General features: G+C 37.5%; 1 protein-coding gene across 3 annotated transcripts in view; it reads right to left on the bottom strand.

Annotated features, from left to right (window-relative positions):
• LOC131050527 (phosphoglycerate kinase, cytosolic) overlaps nucleotides 1–21,942 on the bottom strand; it is a 298,967-nt gene that overhangs the window by 132,410 nt on the left and 144,615 nt on the right. For all 3 annotated transcript variants that reach the window (XM_057984725.2, XM_057984724.2, XM_057984727.2), the window contains 3 exons: nucleotides 17,785–17,860; nucleotides 16,443–16,519; nucleotides 16,292–16,341 (listed from right to left, as the gene is read on the bottom strand). In XM_057984725.2, coding sequence (XP_057840708.1) covers nucleotides 16,292–16,341; nucleotides 16,443–16,519; nucleotides 17,785–17,860 — 203 coding nt within the window. The remainder of the gene's footprint in view (nucleotides 1–16,291; nucleotides 16,342–16,442; nucleotides 16,520–17,784; nucleotides 17,861–21,942) is intronic.

Genomic DNA, 21,942 nt, shown 5'->3' on the forward strand with positions numbered 1-21,942 from the left:
ACAGAACAAGAAATGCATCCGGTTACAAAAGAGCCAAGAATAGGAGACATGGGGAAGGGAACAAAGGATAAGGACATGGAGGCCGAAGCGGACAGTCTGCTGGAGAGATTTCAAATGGTCATAGAAATCCCGCCACCGTCACCATCATTAGGGTTCGGCCAACAGGAGGAAAACCCTGCAGAACAAGGAGAAAGGGAAAAGGAGCACGTCTTCCTGTAAGGAGGGTGCTATGGGGTTCGAAGCTGTTGCTCAACATTTCTTCTCAGAGCTAGAAGTAATGAGGTCAGGGATTAGATATGGATATGGCAGTAAGGGCAGCAGAGGCCCTATTGGCATTTATGAGAGAAGGATGCGGAAGGGAATTCTCTGAGCACCTCAGAACCTAGGGCTGGCCGAAAAAGGAGACTCTGGAGATGATAGTGGATTGGGGTGTGTCGTAGATTCTTAGGGAGCACACGGGGGATCAGAGGGTAATGGATGCCCTCACCACCATGGAGCAGATCTTCCGCACAACATTTTTGCAGTTGGAGAGGATGACTTGGAGAGCTGGCAAAGTGGCAGAAGAACACACCTTATCCTTGGAAAGGGAGGTTGCGCTGAAGAAAAGAATAGAGGTGCTGGAATAGGAATTGGCACAGGAAAAGTCCACACGGGTTGGGAAGGAACAGGAGTTGGCCGTCTCAGAAAAGGATCGAAGGGATGCACTTCGGCTCCTTCAAGCAACTCGGGGGAAACAACTAGCAGCTGAAAGAGACCTAAGGACATTTCGAGAGCATGCCACATCAGGAACAGGGACGCCCTCTTATCCATCTTAGTAGACAGTTCTTTTTTAGTTATTTTGTGTTGTCTGGAAGACGACGAGTTTTTGGGGGGAATGATGTAAGCGGCTAATTAGCAAATAAGACTTTTTGGTAATGTATTAAAATAAAACATTAGTATTAAGCCATAGTTATGGGGTAGTTGTGTCATGGTTGATGGCCTAACCAACCGCAAAGCTCTTTATATGTAGTCTTGTAGCACATTGGATGGGGTGCGATATTGGGGAGATTAATATGATATACATCTGTATTACATCCGATATATTCCTGCATACTATTCTTGCGTTGATTCATTATCGTGTGATGTTGGTTCCATGACTGTGTCATATCATGCTATGGTGTTGCAATCTAGAGCTTAGTATATAATCTGTGGCTATAACTTCAATCTACTTAGGCTACTAACACATTTCCAAAAAGTCTTATTTACTAATTAAATGGCTTACACTTACAAGATGGAAGATTTACTGTGCCAAGGTGCATGACACAGTCTACATGCGGCTCCCTCAAGGTTTGCTACCCATCTTGGGATATTTTCGTCATGTGACCGATTTACTTAGCCTTTCCCCCACACACTCCCTATCTTTGCAAGTGTTAGAGAAAGGCGAAGAATTAGATCACTACAATCTATAGGTTAAGAATTCAATTTAATATGGCACTATTCGAATTACATTGTCAATTATTTACTTAGGAAAAGAAGCTTTCAAATGAATACACATGTAGTATGAAGTATACATGTAAAGAACATAAATACGAGTAGGGAACTAAGCACATACATAAGCATTCACGCCAATAGACTTTAAAGCAGGAAGTGTGTACATAAGTACATAGAACATGAAGCATATGAAACCTGTATGAATATACGTATGACATGAGCCATACGCCTGTGAATACCCACTAGGTAAGGAACATACATGAATAAATTTAGTGTTTCTCATTTGAAAAGTACACATATTAAAGAATAATGTTGTAGTTTTGTCCCACAGGATGGCAGGATTATGCTCTGATACCACTTGTAATGTCCCCTACCTGATAAACATAATTAATCTAGTTCAATATACTCAAATTGATTGAGAGACTAAACATGAAGTTAGACATTGATATTCTTCAATTTATTAGTTATTAACAAGTACTTATGTATTTTCCTCATTAGACGATTAATCTCATTATTCCTCTTATTGACTATTTTCTAAGAGTTCTTTCTGATTTTTTTATTGATCTGCTATTAATATTTCTTTTGATCAAAGCATCTTTATTTATGTATAACCAATTATTATGTATTTGCTAATTATCTTTTGTATAAATCCTTAATACTACCATTGCTTATTAATTATTAATATATATTGTGGCTGGTAAAGGCAGAAAGATCTGACATGTGTCAGATCTGATTTGCCACTGTTTGCAGTCTATTATATTAATATTGTTATTAAATTCTGCCTAAGCACATTATCGGTCTCATATATTAAACATGCATACTAAGCACACCCCATGCATACCACCAAGAACAAGGATGTTACTGCCTGTAATTAATAATAGCTCTGATTCGATCTGTCACTGGTTTTTTTGTCCCCGTAATCTTTTTTTTTTTTTTTATTCGAATGTTTTAAGAGTATTATCAGTAATAAATATTAGTCAAAATAAATATAATTAATAAATAAATTTTAAATAATCATTTGTTGTTAATTATTACATTAATTAATAATAATTGCTTTATTTAGTATATATATAACGATCAAGGAGGGGACGTGACAGAAGCCAATTGATTTTATAAGGATGTAATTGTAATGTCCCCGAAATGGAGTAATGAGGAGAAATTAATTAAATTAATTTCTTATAAAGTCATTAAAATAAATTAATTATTAAAAAGTGACTTTATATTTAATTAATTTAATTAAAAGTGACTAAAGTATAAAAATAAAATAATAATAGTCACTTAATAAAATAAATAAAGTGTACCTACCCTTCTCTAGAAGGTGTCTCGTGACGGGTTATGAAAAAAGATAAATAGAAGAGGGTGATTGAAAAGAAGAGAGAAAATTTTGGATTTGGAATTGATGAGCTGATGCATGGCATTAGTTGAATCTCTGAGGTCGCAAACCTTCAGCAGATTTTAATAGAAGGGCTGAACAAAACCCTAGTTCTTCATTTTGGGAGTAGGTTCGTGACGAAGTATACATCAGCGCCAAATTTGTGAAGTCTTCTTTTGAAGACAAATTTGCAGTTGAGAGGAGGATATTTTAGTCTTCCTATTTGAGCTCATAAAGTTTCATATCAGATTTCTGTGGTGTTGCTTCAGATTTTCAGACTTGAAGAGACCACCTTGTTGAAGGCTTATCCTTGAGCGAGATTAAAACAGCGATATCTCTTTGGCATTTAGGCAACTTTTAGTAAGGAGTTTGAAGGCAAATCTGAGTATATATTGTGTTGTCATCAAAAGTTGCAAACCAAGGTTTTCCACGATTTGAATTATATCTTTCCCCACATGCATTGGTTTTGATAAACATTGGTTCCTAAATTTATTTAAGGATGAGGCGATGTCTCTGAGGTGATTTATTGGAAGATTTGGTGCCTATTTAATTACAGTGAAGAGGTTGAACTTCTGCAGATCCGTGCCTTTCATACTTTATCAAACTTCATCATATGATGCATCGAAAGTGTGAGGCCCTACCCCGACTCATCCTAGCATTTCAGTATTTTTCATGTTGAGACTATTATAGCTGCTTTATTTTTATACATTATGGATTTGGAACTTATATGATTTCATGATTTGGATAACATCAATATATATTGATGCTTCATTTCTATGCATGATACTAGAATAGGATTACTTTGAGATGATATATGTCATTATTGGATTTGCAGGACTTTACTATGATGATAGAAATAGGATGCATGTTTTATGTATGGATTAAAATTCTGGGGATTATGATAATTGCTTATGTGGATTATTTGGATGTAAGATATATTGAATTGTTTAAATGTATATTGTATGCAGAGTGTTTGATGTGTATTCTTATTCATGTGTTTTATATTATATGATGTTATTTGAAATTACTAATGTGTAATTGAGATGCGTAGGAAAATTATCCATGTGACCATAGAAATATTATGGAGAACCAAACCTAGACCTATGTACGTTCGTAAACAAGGGTTTGTCTATTTGGAGAGACAACACCCTGTTTGTATCGCATTTTATTTGTGAAAGTGAATGTGGCATGTGTGTTAAATTGAATTTATTAAATTGTGTAAATCCAACAAGAGACAAAATTTCATGTGTAATTATGTCAAAGTATTTTTATTGTGTCACTTGACACGTGTTGATTTATGTCTTGATTTTTGAATTGTCTCTTGGAGGGAGTTGTTTTAACCATAGCTTTTTGAAATAATTTAATGTGGTTCTATATTTTCCTTGGACAGAAAATCTTTGGGGTGGTCAACTTAGGTTTGACCCGAAAGTTAACTTCACATGGATTTAAAAGGGATTAAATGGACTCATAGGGGTGGTTTAAAGGTGTTTCCTAAAGCCCATAAGGTATACCTAAGGGTTAGGAGTAATTTTAGGCATGTGACAACTCCCATGTGGCTGTTTAGTCACCTTAAAAAATGAGTTTTCTAAGATGTGCGAAAATTGAATTTAGAAGGCATCATCTAGGTTAGTTAACTTCCTTTTTTGATGAGAGATCCTTTTTTGATCTTTTTCGGACTTTTTCCTTTTTCAATTTTAGAAACCTGTGAGAACTCTCACTGAGGTCTTCTTAGGCAAGAATGTCAGATTTTGTGGGTAATCACCCACTCTCCATTTTTGGAGACAATGCAATTTTGAAAAGAAAAAGATTTGGCATAGGAATTTGGCTAAGGAAAGAGAAACAAGGATTGTGGAATTGGGCTGCTCATCCTCAACTAGATCTAGCATACCTTTGGGCAGTTCAAGGTTGGTTTAACTTCTTCTTGTTTTCTTTCATGTTGCATGTTATTTTGGAAAGATTGTGTGGAAAAAGTTGTTCTCTTGCTTTTTAATTTGTGAAAATTATTACGCGTTATGTCTTTTATTTCTTGTATGCATTCTGTGTTTTGGGAGTAACCAAGACCTCCTACTCTTGGGAGAGAGAATGCTCTTGTGGATGGTAGAAGTTTGACAGCCCTCGAGTGAGAGGCTCTCGTTACGAGAGTGATCTCAAGGGATATTTATGTGACCCTTGTTGCATGGCTTGTTTATGCATTTGGGGGTCATAAGGAGGGAAATAAGGGATGAATGCCTTCGGGGGGCATAAGGATGTGGGGTTATTATACTTATGATATATCTTTATTGCCATGAGGTGGCTTTGTGTTTTACCAGACTTGCAGTCTCCTCAGGGTATTTGGTCCACTACCACCCATGTAAAATCATCACATTGTGTGGTACAGTGTAGCCTTGGTTGGGAATATGTTTGTAATTATTTTCCCCTGCTTGTTGTGTTTGCATGTGTTTAACCTGTCTAGGGCTTGGTTCTCCAAGCTCCGGAGTGGCTACTAGTTAGCCTAGGCTGGGAGGTGAGCACTCCATGGTCATAGCTAATGATTTAATTGCAGGTGTTTGGAAGAAAAGAAAAGGACAAGTAGAAGATTGCTGGATTTATTGTTTGCAGAAAAGATTTGGGGATGAAATATTTTATATTTTAAAGTGCAGCAATGTAAAAGGGATTGTAATTACTTTGAAAAGAAAATGTATCTATTTTAATAGAAGTCCTCATTTAATAGAAATGAGGGATTAGTTAGGGTATTCGAAAAGTAAAAAAAAATAGGAATGAAAGAAATAAAAAAAGAAGGGGCATTATTATAGTATTTAAAATTTAGGGTTTTCATGGTTATTTATTAATAATGAGAAAACATATTTATGTATATATATATATATATATATATAGAGAGAGAGAGAGAGAGAGATTAAAATATGAAGGGGTAGGGCAAATTTTAGATTAAATATTTAATTAAGTGTTTTTAATCTATATATATGTTTATAATAAGCACATGGGAAAATATATGCTTTTGATAAACATAAGGGTATATTTTAAAATGGTGTTTAATATTTTATTATTATTTTTTGTAGTTTAATCTGATATAGATTTTGGAGATTAAACCTTATAGGACGATTTTCGTTATGAATTTAATTGACCCTATGTCGATTTAGTGTAATCATATTTTAATTATTATTAAAATAAAATATAGACATTTATAAACTAAGTGCTAGGACTAATGTAATTAGTCCCTAAAAACAATTAACGGTTATTGGAGAGTAATTTTTATCCACGCCATTTAATTGAGTAAATTAATTTATTGATTAAATATTGATAAGATAATAAATAATCATTTTAGTATTCCGCATTTAAGTTGAATATTATTTTTGCTTACTTGAGTTAGAGATTAAAGTTAACTCAAACATAGTTAAAGACAAAACTTGATAGTGCGTCTCGTATTAGCAACATTTAATGTCACTAAGTTGTAATCTTTTAAAAAAAAAATTATCCCGTCCTTGCCAAAAAGTTTGGGCATGACATTTTGGTATCAGAGCCAGGTTTCCAACACTAGGAACCTTTCTCCATTATGTTTCGCTTTAATTATTTAATTAATTTTATTATATTAATTTTCTATGATATTTAAATTTAATTAATTAAATATTTTTCCGAAAAATTAGTTATTTAATTTATTTTATTTTATTTTCTCATAAGGATGCCTCCGACTACGCGACAAGCTCGCAAGCGCGGAAGGGGTCCTAAGCGTGAATGCATAGCACGCGAAGAGGTAGATAGGGAGGAATCGGTTCCGGAAGTGAACCCAGAGGCTCCTCCCGAACAACCAGTTGACCCAAACCGAAACATCTTAGAAGCACTCCAGAACCTAATTGGTATAGTCCAGGATAGGTTTCCAGCCGGGGATCATCATGTTGGAAATCAGAACTTAGGGAGTCATAAATCGGCAGATAGGGAACGGAGCAGGAGTCCACCTCCTAATCCCGTAGAGAGTCAGGGTGGGAATGAGCCTGAGTCTGTGCACCTACCAAGACCACCTCCAGTGGCAGAGCCAGTGTATTATGAGAGAGCTCGTCGGGAGCCAGGGGATCTTATTAGGGAGGTTATGCACCTTCAGCCACCGTCTTTTGGGGGATCTACCGACGGGGTAGAAGCTGAGGCTTGGCTTTTGAGCCTAGATAGGTGCTTTGCATTCCGCTCTTACGAGAGCAATCTAAAGGCACATGTAGCAGTCCACCTATTGAGAGCAACGACCTCCACATGGTGGAGACAGGAGGAATACAAGTGTGGATTAGTTGCTAATACTCTCACATGGGAGATTTTTACAGAGAGGTTCAAGGAGAGGTACTTGTCGGAGCATTACAGACAGCGTAGGATAGACGAGTTCCATGACCTCCAGCAGAAGGGTCTCTTAGTGACCCAGTACGAGAGCAAATTCTTCGAGCTCTTGCCATACGTGGACTACCTGAAAGACGAGAAGCTTCTCGTCAATCATTTTATCAGAGGGTTGAATGCCGGCATAGCAGGACCAGTGAGGATGTCCACTCCAAAAAGCCTTCGGGTTGTCGTAGAGAAGGCTTTGATAGTAGAGGAGATTCAGGTCAGGCCACAGGATACAAGGGATTTGTTCCAGAACCGAAACCCTATACCCCAGACATACGAGTTTCAGAAACCCCATTGGAAGGGAAATAACAGAAACACGCAAGGGTTCTCCAAACCCCCTCCTCTGCAACAGTCACAACAGAACCAAAGGCAGAGGCCTCTGCAGAATCAACAGGGCGCAAAGCCCAAGCAGTGGCAGTCTCAGGGTCAAAGGCGAGATCAGCGATCTCAGGTTCCTTACACACCTCCGGTGAAGACTCAGCAGTCCTCCAGGGGTGGGTACAGTGGTTCTAGTAGGACAGAGGGACAGTCTTTTTCTAGGCCTCAGGGCGTCCAGTTTCAGGCACGCGGTGCTTGTTTCACATGTGGAGCCATGGGGCACATGGCGAGAGAGTGTCCTCAGGGTTAGATAGCAGGGAATCAGAGGATGGCAACATTAAAGCCTACAATTGGAGATATGGGCAGGTCCCATAGGGTCTTTGCAACAGTTGACAACCGCCAGGCAAAACACCAGGCCACAGTCATTGAGGCTGCAAGTATGATCAGAGGTAACAGTGTATCTATATTATTTGATTCAGGAGCTACTGACTCCTTTATATCTCCATTGGTTGTGGAGCGTTGCGGGCTAGTGGCAACTAGACAATGTGTCATTTGGGAAGTGGAGTTAGCTTCAGGGGCTAGAGTGTCAGTGGAAACAGAGGTTAGGGCATGTCAGCTTCAGATTGGCAATACCACCACCTTAGTAGACCTTAGAGTTACACCACTTGGATCATATGGCATCGTACTTGGCATGGATTGGCTTTATGCCCACAGAGCCAAGATGGATTGCCGCTAGAAAGAAATCGAGTGTGAGGATGATCAGGTTTCACCCATAGTAATCACAGGGATTCAGAGACCCGTGTCTCTTTGTATGATTTTTGCAATGCAGCTTAAGCGGAGCATGGGAAAGGGATGTCAGCTATTTGCCATCACTGTCAATGATAGAGAGGAAGATGACGAAAAGGAAACATCGATTGACGACCATCCTATCCTTAAGGGATATTCAGACGTGTTTCCTTCAGAGTTACCTGGAATGCCGCCCCGTAGAGAGATTGACTTTCATATAGAACTTGTACCAAGAGCTGAGCCAGTTTCAAGAGCACCTTATAGGATGACCACAAATGAGCTTAATGAGCTCAAGATGCAGCTTGAGGAACTCCTAGAGAAGGGTCACATTCGTTCTAGCGTATCCCCTTGGGGTGCACCAGTCATCTTCGTGAAGAAAGACGGATCTCTCCGATTATGCATGGATTATCGTCAGTTGAACAAAGTAACCATCAAGAACCGATATCCCTTGCCCAAGATCGATGATTTATTCGACCAACTTCAGGGTGCCAAAGTATTTTCCAAAATTGATCTGAAGTCGGGATACCATCAGTTGAGAATAGTGGAAAGTGATATCCACAAGACCGCATTTCGCACTAGATATGGCCACTATGAGTTCACCGTGGTCCCATTCGATCTTACGAATGCTCCAGCTGTTTTCATGAGCCTCATGAATGGGGTATTCCGCACATTTCTTGACCGTTTTGTGATTGTGTTCCGCGATGACATATTGATATATTCTCGGAATGAGAAGGAGCATGAGGAGCACCTGAGACAGGTTTTGCAGTGTTTGAGGGACAATCAGTTGTTTGGCAGTTTGTCAAAGTGTGCTTTCTTTTGATCAGAGGTCAAGTACCTTGGGCACGTTATTTCCGGTGATGGGATCTCAATAGACCCATCCAAGATCAGAGCTATTATGGATTGGCCAGCGCCAACCAGTGTGACAGAGGTCAGGAGCTTCATGGGCTTAGCAGGTTATTACCGACGCTTTGTTGAGGGATTCTCTAGAGTCGCACACCCTATTACTTCTCTTCAACGTAAAGGGAAGAAATTTGAGTGGACAGAGAAGTGCGAGAGGGCCTTTCAGGAACTCAAAAGGGCTCTTACTAGCGCACCTATCCTTGTAGTACCAGATCCCTCAGCTGACTTCATGGTTTGCACAAATGCTTCCTTAGAGGGTTTAGGAGCTGTCCTTATGCAGGATGGTAGGGCTATAGCTTTTGAGTCTAGGAAACTTAAGACTCATGAGCTTAATTATCCTACTCATGACCTTGAGCTTGCAGCAGTAGTGCATGCACTCGTGAGGTGGAGACACTTCCTTTTGGGTCATCATTTTGAGCTTCATTCAGACCATCAGAGTCTCCAGTACATATTCACTCAACCGAATCTTAATGCACGTCAAAGGAGATGGATGGAGTTCTTGTGCGAGTATGATTTTGACGTTCACTACATCAAAGGGAAAGAAAACGTAGTTGCAGATGCTTTGAGTAGGAGACGTCACGAGGTATACACCATATCTATGGGCACGGATTTGAGAGATCGGATATTGCAGCAGTTGCCAGAGGATGGATGGTATTTAGAGGTTTGTCAGGTGATACGATCTCAGGAAACTCTAGAAGGGAAATATGTGGATTATTCCTTGGAGTCCGATGGACTATTACGCCATAGAGGGCGCATCTATGTACCTTCTTCCAGGGGTTTGCGAGAGTTCATTGTCACGGAGGCTCATAGAGCTCCTTATGCAACACATCTCGGAGTTAAGAAGATGCATGCTGACTTGAGACAGTTATAGCATTGGCCAGGAATGCGACGGCTCATTGCTGAGTTAGTAGACCGATGCCTCGAGTGTCAGAGAGTCAAGGCGGAGCACCGCCATCCAGGTGGGTTGCTCCAGTCTCATGCTATACCAGAGTGGAAGTGGGATACTATATCCATGGATTTCATCATTGGTCTTCCTATGTCATCTCGTCGCAATGATGCCATCTTGGTGACAGTTGACAAGTTGACCAAAGTGGCCCACTTTTCACCAGTTCGGACTACCTTCACATCACCAGCAGTAACACAGGTGTTCTTGCGAGACATTGTCAGACTTCATGGCGTTCCACGCAAGATTATTTCTTACAGGGATTCCCTCTTCACTTCTTCCTTTTGGAAGGCATTACAGGCAACTATGGGCACCAAGCTCAATTTTAGTACAGCCTATCATTCGGAAACGGATGGTCAGACAGAGAGGGTTATCCAGGTGTTAGAGGATATGCTTCGCATGTACGTCATGGATCATCAAACCAGATGGGAGGAGTACCTTCCCTTAGTTGAGTTTGCCTATAACAATGGACATCACACTTCTTTGGGGATGCCACCCTATCAGGCATTATACGGCAGGCCTTGTAGGACACCGTTGAGTTGGGACCACATAGAGGACAGAGTTGCTATTGGTCCTAAGATAGTTCGGGATATGGAACAGCAGGTGGATTTGATTAGGCAGCGTCTTAGAGAAGCACAGGATAGACAGAAGAAATATGCAGATGCGAAGAGGATAGACCGTAGCTACTTGGTTGGAGACAGAGTCTTTTTGAGAGTGCGACCGCATAAGAGTCCAATCCGTTACGGAAAGGGTTCTAAGCTCACACCTCGCTTTGTAGGACCATTTGAGATCCTTAAGAGGATAGGAACAGTTGCCTACCGTTTAGCATTGCCACCTAGCCTGTCACGCATCCACGATGTGTTTCATGTATCAGTTTTGAGAAAGTATATCTATGATGAGTCTCATATTTTAGGTTGGGATGCCTTGCAGGTGGAGTCGGACGGGCAGCTAGCTTTGGAGCCCATTCGCATTTTGGCACGCCAGACGCTAGCCCTTCGAGGTCGAGAGCTGGACCAGGTTAGGGTTCAGTGGGATTGCTATGATGAGGTTCCAGCTTCATGGGAGAACGCAGCACGTATGAGATCACAGTACCCTCATCTTTTTGATGAACTCCAGGAGGAAGTTCATTCCTAGAGGGGGAGGGTGTGAGGCCCTACCCCGACTCATCCTAGCATTTCATTATTTTTCACGTTGAGACTATTATGCTTGCTTTATTTTTATACATTATGGATTTGGAACTTATATGATTTCATGATTTGGATAACATCGATATATATTGATGCTTCATTTCTATGCATGATTCTAGAATAGGATTACTTTGAGATGATATATGTCATTATTGGATTTGCAGGACTTTACTATGATGATAGAAATAGGATGCATGTTTTACGTATGGATTAAAATTATGGGGATTATGATAATTGTTTATGTGGATTATTTGGATGTAAGATATATTGAATTGTTTAAATGTATTTTGTATGCAGAGTGTTTGATGTGTATTCTTATTCATGTGTTCTATATTATATGAGGTTATTTGAAATTACTAATGTGTAATTGAGATGCGCAGGAAAATTATCCATGTGACCATGGAAATATTATGGAGAACCAAACCTAGACCTATGTACGTTCGTAAAACCAGGGTTTGTCTATTTGGAGAGACAACACCCCGTTTGTATCGTATTTTATTTGTGAAAGTGAATATGGCATGTGTGTTAAATTGAATTTATTAAATTGTGTAAATCCAACAAGAGACAAAATTTCATGTGTAGTTTTGTAAAAGTGCTTTTATTGTGTCACTTGACACATGTGTTGATTTATGTCTTGATTTTTGAATTGTCTCTTGGAGGGAGTTGTTTTAACCATAGCTTTTTCAAATAATTTAATGTGGTTCTATATTTTCCTTGGGTAGAAAATCTTTGGGGTGGTCAACTTAGGTTTGACCCGAAAGTTAACTTCACATGGGTTTAAAAGGGATTAAATGGACTCAAAGGGGTAGTTTAAAGGTGTTTACTAAAGCCCATAAGGTATACCTAAGGGTTAGGAGTAATTTTAGGCATGTGACAACTCCCATGTGGCTGTTTAGTCACCCTAAAAAGTGAGTTTTCTAAGTTGTGCGAAAATTGAATTTAGAAGGCATCATCTAGGTTAGTTAACTTTCCTTTTTGATGAGAGATCCTTTTTGATCTTTTTTGAACTTTTTCCATTTTCAATTTTAGAAACCTGTGAGAACTCTCACTGAGGTCTTCTTAGGCAAGAATGTGAGATTTTGCGGGTAATCACCCACTCTCCATTTTTGGAGACAATGCAATTTTGAAAAGAAAAAGATTTGGCATAGGAATTTGGTTAAGGATAGAGAAACAAGGATTGTGGAATTGGGCTGCTCATCCTCAACTAGATCTAGCATACCTTTGGGCAGTTCAAGGTTGGTTTAACTTCTTGTTTTCTTTCATGTTGCATGTTATTTTGGAAAGATTGTTTGTGTGGAAAATGTTGTTCTCTTGCTTTTTAATTTGTGAAAATTATTACGCATTATGTCTTTTATTTCTTGTATGCACTCTGTGTTTTGGGAGTAACCAAGACCTCCTACTCTTGGGAGAGAGGGTGCTCTTGTGGGTGGTAGAAGTTTGACAGCCCTCGAGTGAGAGGCTCTCGTTACGAGAGTGATCTCAAGGGATATTTATGTGACCCTTGCTGCATGGCTTGTTTATGCATTTGGGGGTCATAAGGAGGGAAATAAAGCATGAATGCCTTGGGGGGGCATAAGGATGCGGGGTTATTATACTTATGATATATATTTGTTGCCATGAGGTGGCTTTGTGTTTTACCAGACTTGCAGTCTCCTCAGGGTATTTGGTCCACTACCACCCGTGTAAAATCATCACATTGTGTGGTGTAGTGTAGCCTTGGTTGGGATTATGTTTGTGATTGTTTTCCCCTGCTTGTTGTGTTTGCATGTATGTAACCTGTCTAGGGATTGGTTCTCCAAGCTCGGGGGTGGCTACTAGTTAGCCTAGGTTGGGAGGTGAGCACTCCATGGTCATAGCCAATGATTTAATTGTAGGTGTTTGGAAGAAAAGAAAAGGACAAGTAGAAGATTGCTGGATTTATTGTTTGCAGAAAAGATTTGGGGATGAAGTATTTTATATTTTAAAGTGCAGCAATGTAAAAGGGATTGTAATTACTTTGAAAAGAAAATGTATCTATTTTAATAGAAGTCCTCATTTAATAGAAATGAGAGATTAGTTAGGGTATTCGAAAAGTAAAAAAAAATAGGAATGAAAGAAATAAAAAAAGAAGGGGCATTATTATAGTATTTAAAATTTAGGGTTTTCATGGTTATTTATTAATAATGAGAAAACATATTTATGTATATATATGTATATATATATATATATATATATATATATATATAGTTTAAAGTATGAAGGGGTAGGGCAAATTTTAGATTAAATATTTTATTAACTGTTTTTAATCTATATATATGTTTATAATAAACACATGGGAAAATATATGTTTTTGATAAACATAAGGGTATATTTTAAAATGGTGTTAATATTTTATTATTATTTTTTGTAGTTTAATCTGATATAGATTTTGGAGTTTAAACCTTATAGGACGATTTTCGTTATGAATTTAATTGACCCTATGTCGATTTAGTGTAATCATATTTTAATTATTATTAAAATAAAATATAAACATTTATAAACTAAGTGCTAGGACTAATGTAATTAGTTCCTAAAAACAATTAACGGTTATTGGAGAGTAATTTTTATCCACGCCATTTAATTGACTAAATTAATTTATTGATTAAATATTGATGAGATAATAAATAATCATTTTAGTATTTCGCATTTAAGTTAAATATTATTTTCGCTTACTTGAGTTAGAAATTAAAGTTAACTCAAACATAGTTAAAGACAAAACTTGATAGTGCGTCTCGTATTAGCAACATTTAATGTCACTAAGTTGTGATCTTTTAAAAGAAAATTTATCCCGTCCTTGCCAAAAAGTTTGGGCATGACAGAAAGGGCAGTGAGGGTTAAGGTGATAAATTTAAGATCATTAGACAGAGGATTTGGTGACTATTATAATTAGTTTGAAGGAGCCGAAGGTAGCAGATCCGTCCCCATGATCCCTCTTCGATTTCAACATTCAATGCCTTACTTGATCAAGAAATTCAGCTAAGGAGTGAGGTACTATCCTAGAAGTTGGAGATCGAATCATTTGGAGGAGTTTGTGGCGCTTTGAATGCATATTATATTATGTTCTCAGACTTGTAACAGCAGCAGCAGGGCGGCATCGGACCAAGGATAATCTTGCACATTGGCAGTCTACTTTGGATGGTTATTGCTAGTAATTTCATTGCTTCATTCCAAGTTCAATCGCTAATCAAACTCATTGTAATTTTCAGTTTTGAATGATAAGTTTAGGACTGAAAATTTGTCTTCAGACTGTCATTACAACAGTCCTTATATGTGATTATTTGCTGCCTATGTAAATGACTATTGAATGGATAAATGAAATAAGGAGTGAGGAGTTTGGAATTACATCTATATTTGTTTTGTCTGAGGATGTATGGCAAATGTTTGTCAAATTGTCTCTTGGCTGTAAGTGCATTGTAAATTCATCACTATGCATTGATTAAGGGTCTAAAGTGACATTTAAGCATTGAAAAGATAAATTATGCATTGTAGTGTTGATTCTCAAGCATTTGGAAACCTTCTATAGTCATCTCAATAAGGACATTTCAGACTGAGATAATAGACCAGCAAGTTGGAGGGTTGCATATGAAGTGTTCGTCAATATTCCTTGGTCTAGAATACATCTTTTCCACTCCTAGTTGGCCAAGGGATATTACAGTGGTATCAGAGCGGTTTCCTACCATCCTGTTGGGGAGGTACATAGAGAAGATGGATTTTGACAAATCCACTATTGATTTGATAAGGAACTTGCAAGCTTTGATGAATGATCCGGAAACAAAACAGGGATTTCTAAGAAGGTTTGGGAAATCGAAAAGGGAGGAAATTTCTCAACCTACAAGTGATAATGGGAAAACATTCAGACAAGAGCATACTATGAGCAGGAATGAACTGAGAAAACAAGGTCTATGCTTCTCTTGTAGAGGTCCGTGGGAGCTGAATCACAAATGTATGGATGAAAGGACGGTCAAAGAAAATAAAGTTCATGTGTCTTCAACTGATGGGGAAATGTCTCAAAATAACAATGTAATAGTAGCCACTTCTACGAGGCCAATTAATGATGATTCTTCCAAAGGAAGCAAAGAGGAGAAGGGTAAAACTCTGATTTTGGACAGAAGCTGTTTACCTCCTCATTCTTATGAGATTGCTGCTCATGTAAATGGAGGACCTTGTGAAGACGAGACTCTCAGTGCTGGATTCCCATGTGCTACTGTTGAGGATGGAAATTCCAAGAGTGATGTACTGTGAAGCTTGAAGAATATGACAGGTGTATTGATGACAACAGACACATTTCTTCACTTCATCATGAGAATGATAATACCTTGGAATCATCTCTAGATGACACTCAAGCATTGTGTGTCACAGATGGGTTTTGTGGAATGAACTCAAATCATGAGCATTCTGATTTTCTTTATCAGACTTGGGTAGATGTTGACCCTCTTCTTAGTGGAGCAGCCACTAGTGGACCACCACATTCACTAGCTTTACCGTGTTTCGTTTAGGATAGGGTCCCTCATTTGTGGTCCCACCCGCTGGCTCAGTTGATGCCTAATTTCAGGCTGAGGGTCCAATAAAACTCTCAACTCACCAATCCAAAAGAAATGAGTTAATTTTGTGTAATTGTTTTGTTAATTGTACCAGATTAGTATCGTCTCCAAAAATTACTTGAACCAAAGTCTTAATTATAAAACTAGTTACTACAGTATCCTGTATGCCTCGTTGATCAATCATAAGCAATCATGACAACCACCTTACTGAACATGCATGGCAGCTAAAAGACAATGTGATTGCCACCATAATGAGAAATCTTATACATTTTTCACTCTAGCCAGTTACCTTGGGAGTTTGGTTTATGAGCTCTTGGTTTAGTAATTAATAAAGTAATCATAAGAATTTTTATCCAATTAAATTATCAGGGGGATTCACTGCAAAAGAATTGCTTACACATTCATCAATCCGAGCTCCAAAGCACAGCCTAATGAACGTTCTACAAGCTGCTCATAGTAAGAATAATGTTAATTATTTCACAGTTCTGAAAAAAAATGTTAATTATCTGTAAAATATTAATTGTATAAGTATATAGTTAAAATCATACCTTGCTGTTGATTTCAAGGCCAAGAAAATTCATATGCTCATACATTCGAGCCATTCTCAAGGCAAAAAGGCCATTACCTATTCATAACAACATAATATTGTTAGAAGAGATGAATAAAGATATTTACACCCATCCATGAGAATATAATTGGTTATGCATTCCAGAGTTTAGCATTTGTTTGTACTTTGTAGTTCTGATGATGGGTCACAAAGTGTGGCCCATAATTCCCATGAATCTCCTTCTACACAATTATTTTCTGAGATATTTCTCTGAACATTATGAACTATGGAAGCTTGATCTCTCCAACATTAAAAAAATGGGGCCAATAAATTACTTCCAGTCACTTGCAGAACCTGTTTTTAGATGTTGGAAGACTTCCATAATCAGTTCTGATTCAGAGGTTCTCAGCCAAATTCCTAGTGTGCATATATAGCCCCTACCCAGGCAAGGTAATGCATGTCCCAGTGATATGACACAATGACAATTTTAATATTATCCAAAACCTCCTCTCCTTACCACACATGGAAATATTTTATTCATTTTCTTTTAAATAGTTTGTTGGTCCCAAGCCCCTAGTGCAGATCATTTACAATGTACAATGCTTTTGAATTTGGATCTACCTACAGAATTTATGCAGACTAAGTGAGGTCTACTATTGGTTAAACATCACTAAACTTTAATCTTATTTAAGAACTTCAACACATTTGTAAGGAACAACATCTCACATTAATCTTCTGAAACATATAAGGAACAACATCACACATTAATCTTCTGAAACATAAACATTAAACAATATATTATCATACAATACACAACAGGTAATTCACAAATAACACAATATGTTATCTCAAATCACAAACCACTGATATTAATATTTTGGCAATAGGGGGAATCCAGCAGCCCTCCCTAAGATTCATCTCACAAATAGAGTCTCTATAGAACACATTCCCCCGTGCCAGCAACACACCTTCCTTTGAAACTTTCTTATCCAAGCTGCACAAGAACTGACAATAACCTTCTAACTGCAAACTTGAGCATATGAAGCTACATTCTAGTTTGAATACATTTTAAGTATCATTTTTATAATTTGATCATTGTTCTCTTGTCCAAGCTACATTATACTTGAATAATTAGACCATTTTAAATTGAATAAAATTGCAAATCACAAATGAGAAACTTTTATTAAACTGCAATATTAAACATCACTCAAGTAAAACTCTCAATCTTTAATGGCATAGATTTGTATCGTGATGATTTAAGGCAATGTACACCACAAATCATGCCTATGATTCACATTCTAGTTGAATTAATTACAGATCAATTCTGAGAGATATGTGCATACCACTTCCAATATCAACAACCAAAGGTTGCAAGGGATTCCGAAAAATTGCTTTCCAATCAAGCTTCCTAGGGTATGCCTGCAGTGTGAACAAGAAAATAGCAGATCCATTATCTCAAAGAGATTTTTTCAAGTCTCTAAAGATATTGTGAACTAACATCCTTCATTTTTTATCTATAACTTATCATGTTCTAAAATGAACAGTGTTTTCTCTAAGACAAAATATATCATATATCAATCATCTACTTGTACATCTAGTAATTGTCAAAAATGACTTGTTTTTGATTGTGTGGCTAATCATCTATCCGACTCTATCTTTTTCCTTTTGTAATAACACATTACCTTCTAGCAGCTATCTATTTTACTGACAAAACAAGTGGCATCAATAATAATTTACAAGGACCATATAAATTAGAATCACTCTCGTATTGTAGTGTTAAAACAAGTTGTATTGAGATTAGTTTACAATGACCATAAGAGTTAGAGAACTAAAACAGGTTCCAAGTTGTAATGTAATGTTCCCTGACCGTACGGTGTACGGTGAATAGGCCATACGGTGGTGAGAGGAGTGGTCGTATGGTGGTGTGAGGGGGTTGTATGGTGCAAATATCGTAAGGTGGAGTGAGGGGGGTCATACGGTGCAAAGATTGTACGATGCAAGGATGTACGGTGCAAAGGTTGTACAGTGGTGGCAGTACTGTGTGAGACCGTATGGTGAGGGTGCAGACCGTACAGTGAGAAGCCCGTACGGTAGTGAAGACTTGTCGCCCAGCGTGTGGTGTATTCGACCAGAGTCTGGTATATGGGATTGATGAAACTTGCAATAAGGTATGATGCCAAATAAACGATGAACAAGAAGATTTATATGTTATTGCACGAATCAAATTAATGCACTTCAAATTACAACAATCCGGGACTGAGAGCAAGGCAGAGTAGGGTGAGGAGTTACTCACACCGAAACTGCGGATACCAAGTAGGGAGGGTCTTTCACCTCTAAAATGGCAGATAACAGAAGTCCAACAGGAATTCGCACAATCAGAGAAAAATACCAAATTCGCGTGCCTATGACAAAGACTAACTCGGCCATATATATGGGCTCCGGGAAACTTCCCGAAGGGTTACAAACGGGCCGACACGACCAAACTAAGACTTGCCTAATCTAATTAAATAAAGGGCCCGAAAGATTTGTTATTAAATTTGGGGCCTTACAATAAAGTAATTAAATTTATTATTTAATTATATCGGAGACATCACAATCATCCCGGGCCAAAAATTGCTTGCCCTCAAGCAATTGCAGGCTTGGATGCTCCAGAATTTCCTCGCCTTCCCAGGTAGCATCCTCGATGGGTAGATTCTTCCAACGCACAAGGAACTCCTTGACTGTGTGTGGTCTCAGCCTCTTTTCTCTGACCTCGATGATCTCTGCCGGCTCCAGAATTAGTTTTCCTTCCTCGTCGATGGGTGCAAATCCTTGGACACTGTGATGCGTTGCCCGACGGCCTTCTTGAGACATGATACATAAAAAAAATTGTGAATCCGACTCCCCTCAAGAAGCTCCAACTCTGTTGTTGTCATTTTTTTTTTTCACAAATGAAGGACCATTCCATAAAAATTTTGTCAAAAAATGAAAATTTTACTCTACGGAACGCAACCCAAGACAAATTTTGCTTCGCCCTTGGACTGGCTTAATCCTCAATCCATCCTCGAACCACGTTTCAAATTTCATCGCATTCTAGGTTCGTTTGCTTTGTCTTTTCTTCAATTTCGGGTTTTTTCTCCCTGAATGCAGGTGGGAAATTTTCCTTAAATTGCAAGTTTTAATGTTTTCCTTTGTTTTAGTCTTTGTAGGGAAATTTTTAGCTAATTACATGTGCACTTTTTGAAAAAAGAACTTGTAACTTACTTTTTATTTCCCCCTTGATGCTTTTTGGCTTTTTAAGTCATAGTAGGGATTTTTTGGATAAGTTACAAGTTAATTTTAGATTGCATATTTAAAGGTCACTTATAATTCTTTTGTAAAATCCCTATTTTAGTGTTTTTTGCTTGTAATGGGGATTTTATTCCCCTATTGCATGTGTTGAGTTATTAAAACTTGTCATAGGGATTTTATTTTCCCTTTACAACTTATTATAACTTGTATTTCTCTCTCAAAAACCCGATTTTGCTTAGAAATGGAATAAAGTGAAATTTTAAACTTGCTATTGTGTCTAAAAAACCCGATTTGCTCCATAAAGTGAAAATGGAGGCATTTTAAACTTGCAATTGGATTTATAAAACCCGATTTTGCCTTGTTGAAAGAAAAGTGAAATTTTAAACTTGTAATATTGTTGTCCTCATTTTTGTTTTCAAAAATGAAGGACCATTACATAAAAAATTTGTGCAAAAATGAAAATCTTACTCTTTGGCATGCTTCCTGAGGCATAATTTCGACTAATCCTTGGACTGGCTTAATCCTCAGTCCATCCTCGAACTACGTTTTGAATTTTGTCGCATTCTAGATTCATTTGCTATGTCTTTCCTTCAATTTTGGGTTTTTTCTCCCTAGCTGCAAGTGGAGAATTTTCCTTGAACTGCAAGTTTTAATGATTTCCATTGTTTTGGCCTTTGTAGGGAAATTTTTAGCTTATTACCTGTGCACTTTATTGGAAAATAAAAACTTGTAATTTGCTTTTTATTTCCCCTTTGTTGTTTTTGTTGTTTTTTGGCTTTTTCAGTTAAAATAGGGATTTTTTGGTTAAGTTACAAGTAAACTTGTAGTTCTTTTCTAAAACCCCTACTTTAATGATTTTTACATGTAATAGAGATTTTAAACCCCTATTACATGTGTGCAAGTGAATTATAACTTGTTGTAGGGATTTTATTTTCCCTTTACAAGTGTTTTAAACTTGCACATCTCTCTGCAAAACCCGATTTTGCCTTGGAATGAATAAAGTGACATTTTAAACTTGCTATTTGGTCTAAAAAACCTGATTTTGCCTATAAAGTGCATTTTTGACAATTTTAAACTTGCTATTTGGTCTAAAAATCCCGATTTTTGCCTTATAGTTGAAAAAGTGAAATTTTAAACTTGTTATTTGTCTCCAAAAATCCGATTTTCATTGTTTCATGCAAAATTGAACTTGCACTTCTTTTCCAAAAACCCGATTAGCTATTGGAGGCAAATTTGTTGAAAGTTTCAATCGATTTTTGAGGGGAGATTTTAGGAGGAAGTCGTTTTGAATCCTAAGGCGATTTTTATGGATTTGTAAGCTCTTTTTTATACCACGTGGTAATCATTCTTGCTGGTTATAAAGCGTTGAAACAGCAAAAAACGTGTTCTTCAAATGCCACGTTTTACCTCATGTAAGTGCCATAAATCTTCAATCTTCTAAATCGTTTTTAACTCTCCTACCTAGACGTGGGGATTGGAGCTTTATTTGATCCATTCTTCATGCATTTGCTGCCACGTTTTCAGTTTTAGGCATTTTTGCAAAAACGTGGTTAGGGTTTGGCATTTTGGATTGTCTCTATTTATTGGATTGTCTTCTTCAACACAAAGATTGATCATCTTTTGGAGAGGCATTTTCAGTTTGAACCAAGGTATGATTTTTCTTCTTTTCTTGTTTCATTTTCTTATTTTCTTGTTTTCTTTGTTTTCCTTTCTAGTTGTAGTTTTGTAAATATGTTGTTCATCCCCCAAAAATCGGTTTTGTGAGAGTTTTTCCCCTTAATATGCAATTTTTGAATTGCATTGTTCTTCCCCATTTTCCCTCTTTACTTGTATTTGGGATTTTAAATCCCGATTACAAGTTGGCTGGAAATCTTTGTTTTTCCCTTACGGTTAAAGAATTTAACCATTTTTTGTTAAAATTCCAAGTTGAAATGATGTGAAATACCCTCCCTTTCAAAATCGGGTTTTAAAAACCAGATTACATGTTGAAAAGTTCTTCCCATTTTCATGAAAATGACATTCCTAGATCTTCCCATTTTTATCCATTCATGTCACCCATCTCCGTACTTTCCATTTTTGTCATTTTCTGCAAATCTAATTCTCATTTTCCATCCATTTCTCCATTTGCAAATTTACAAGTGTACTTGCATTCGGGTTTTAAAAATCCGATTGCATGTATGTTCTTTCCAACTTGTATACTTGCAAAAATTTCCCCTAGATCCGAAATTGGT

Source organism: Cryptomeria japonica, chromosome 2, assembly GCF_030272615.1.
Source record: "Cryptomeria japonica chromosome 2, Sugi_1.0, whole genome shotgun sequence".
In the NCBI taxonomy this organism is placed as follows: Eukaryota; Viridiplantae; Streptophyta; class Pinopsida; order Cupressales; family Cupressaceae; genus Cryptomeria; species Cryptomeria japonica.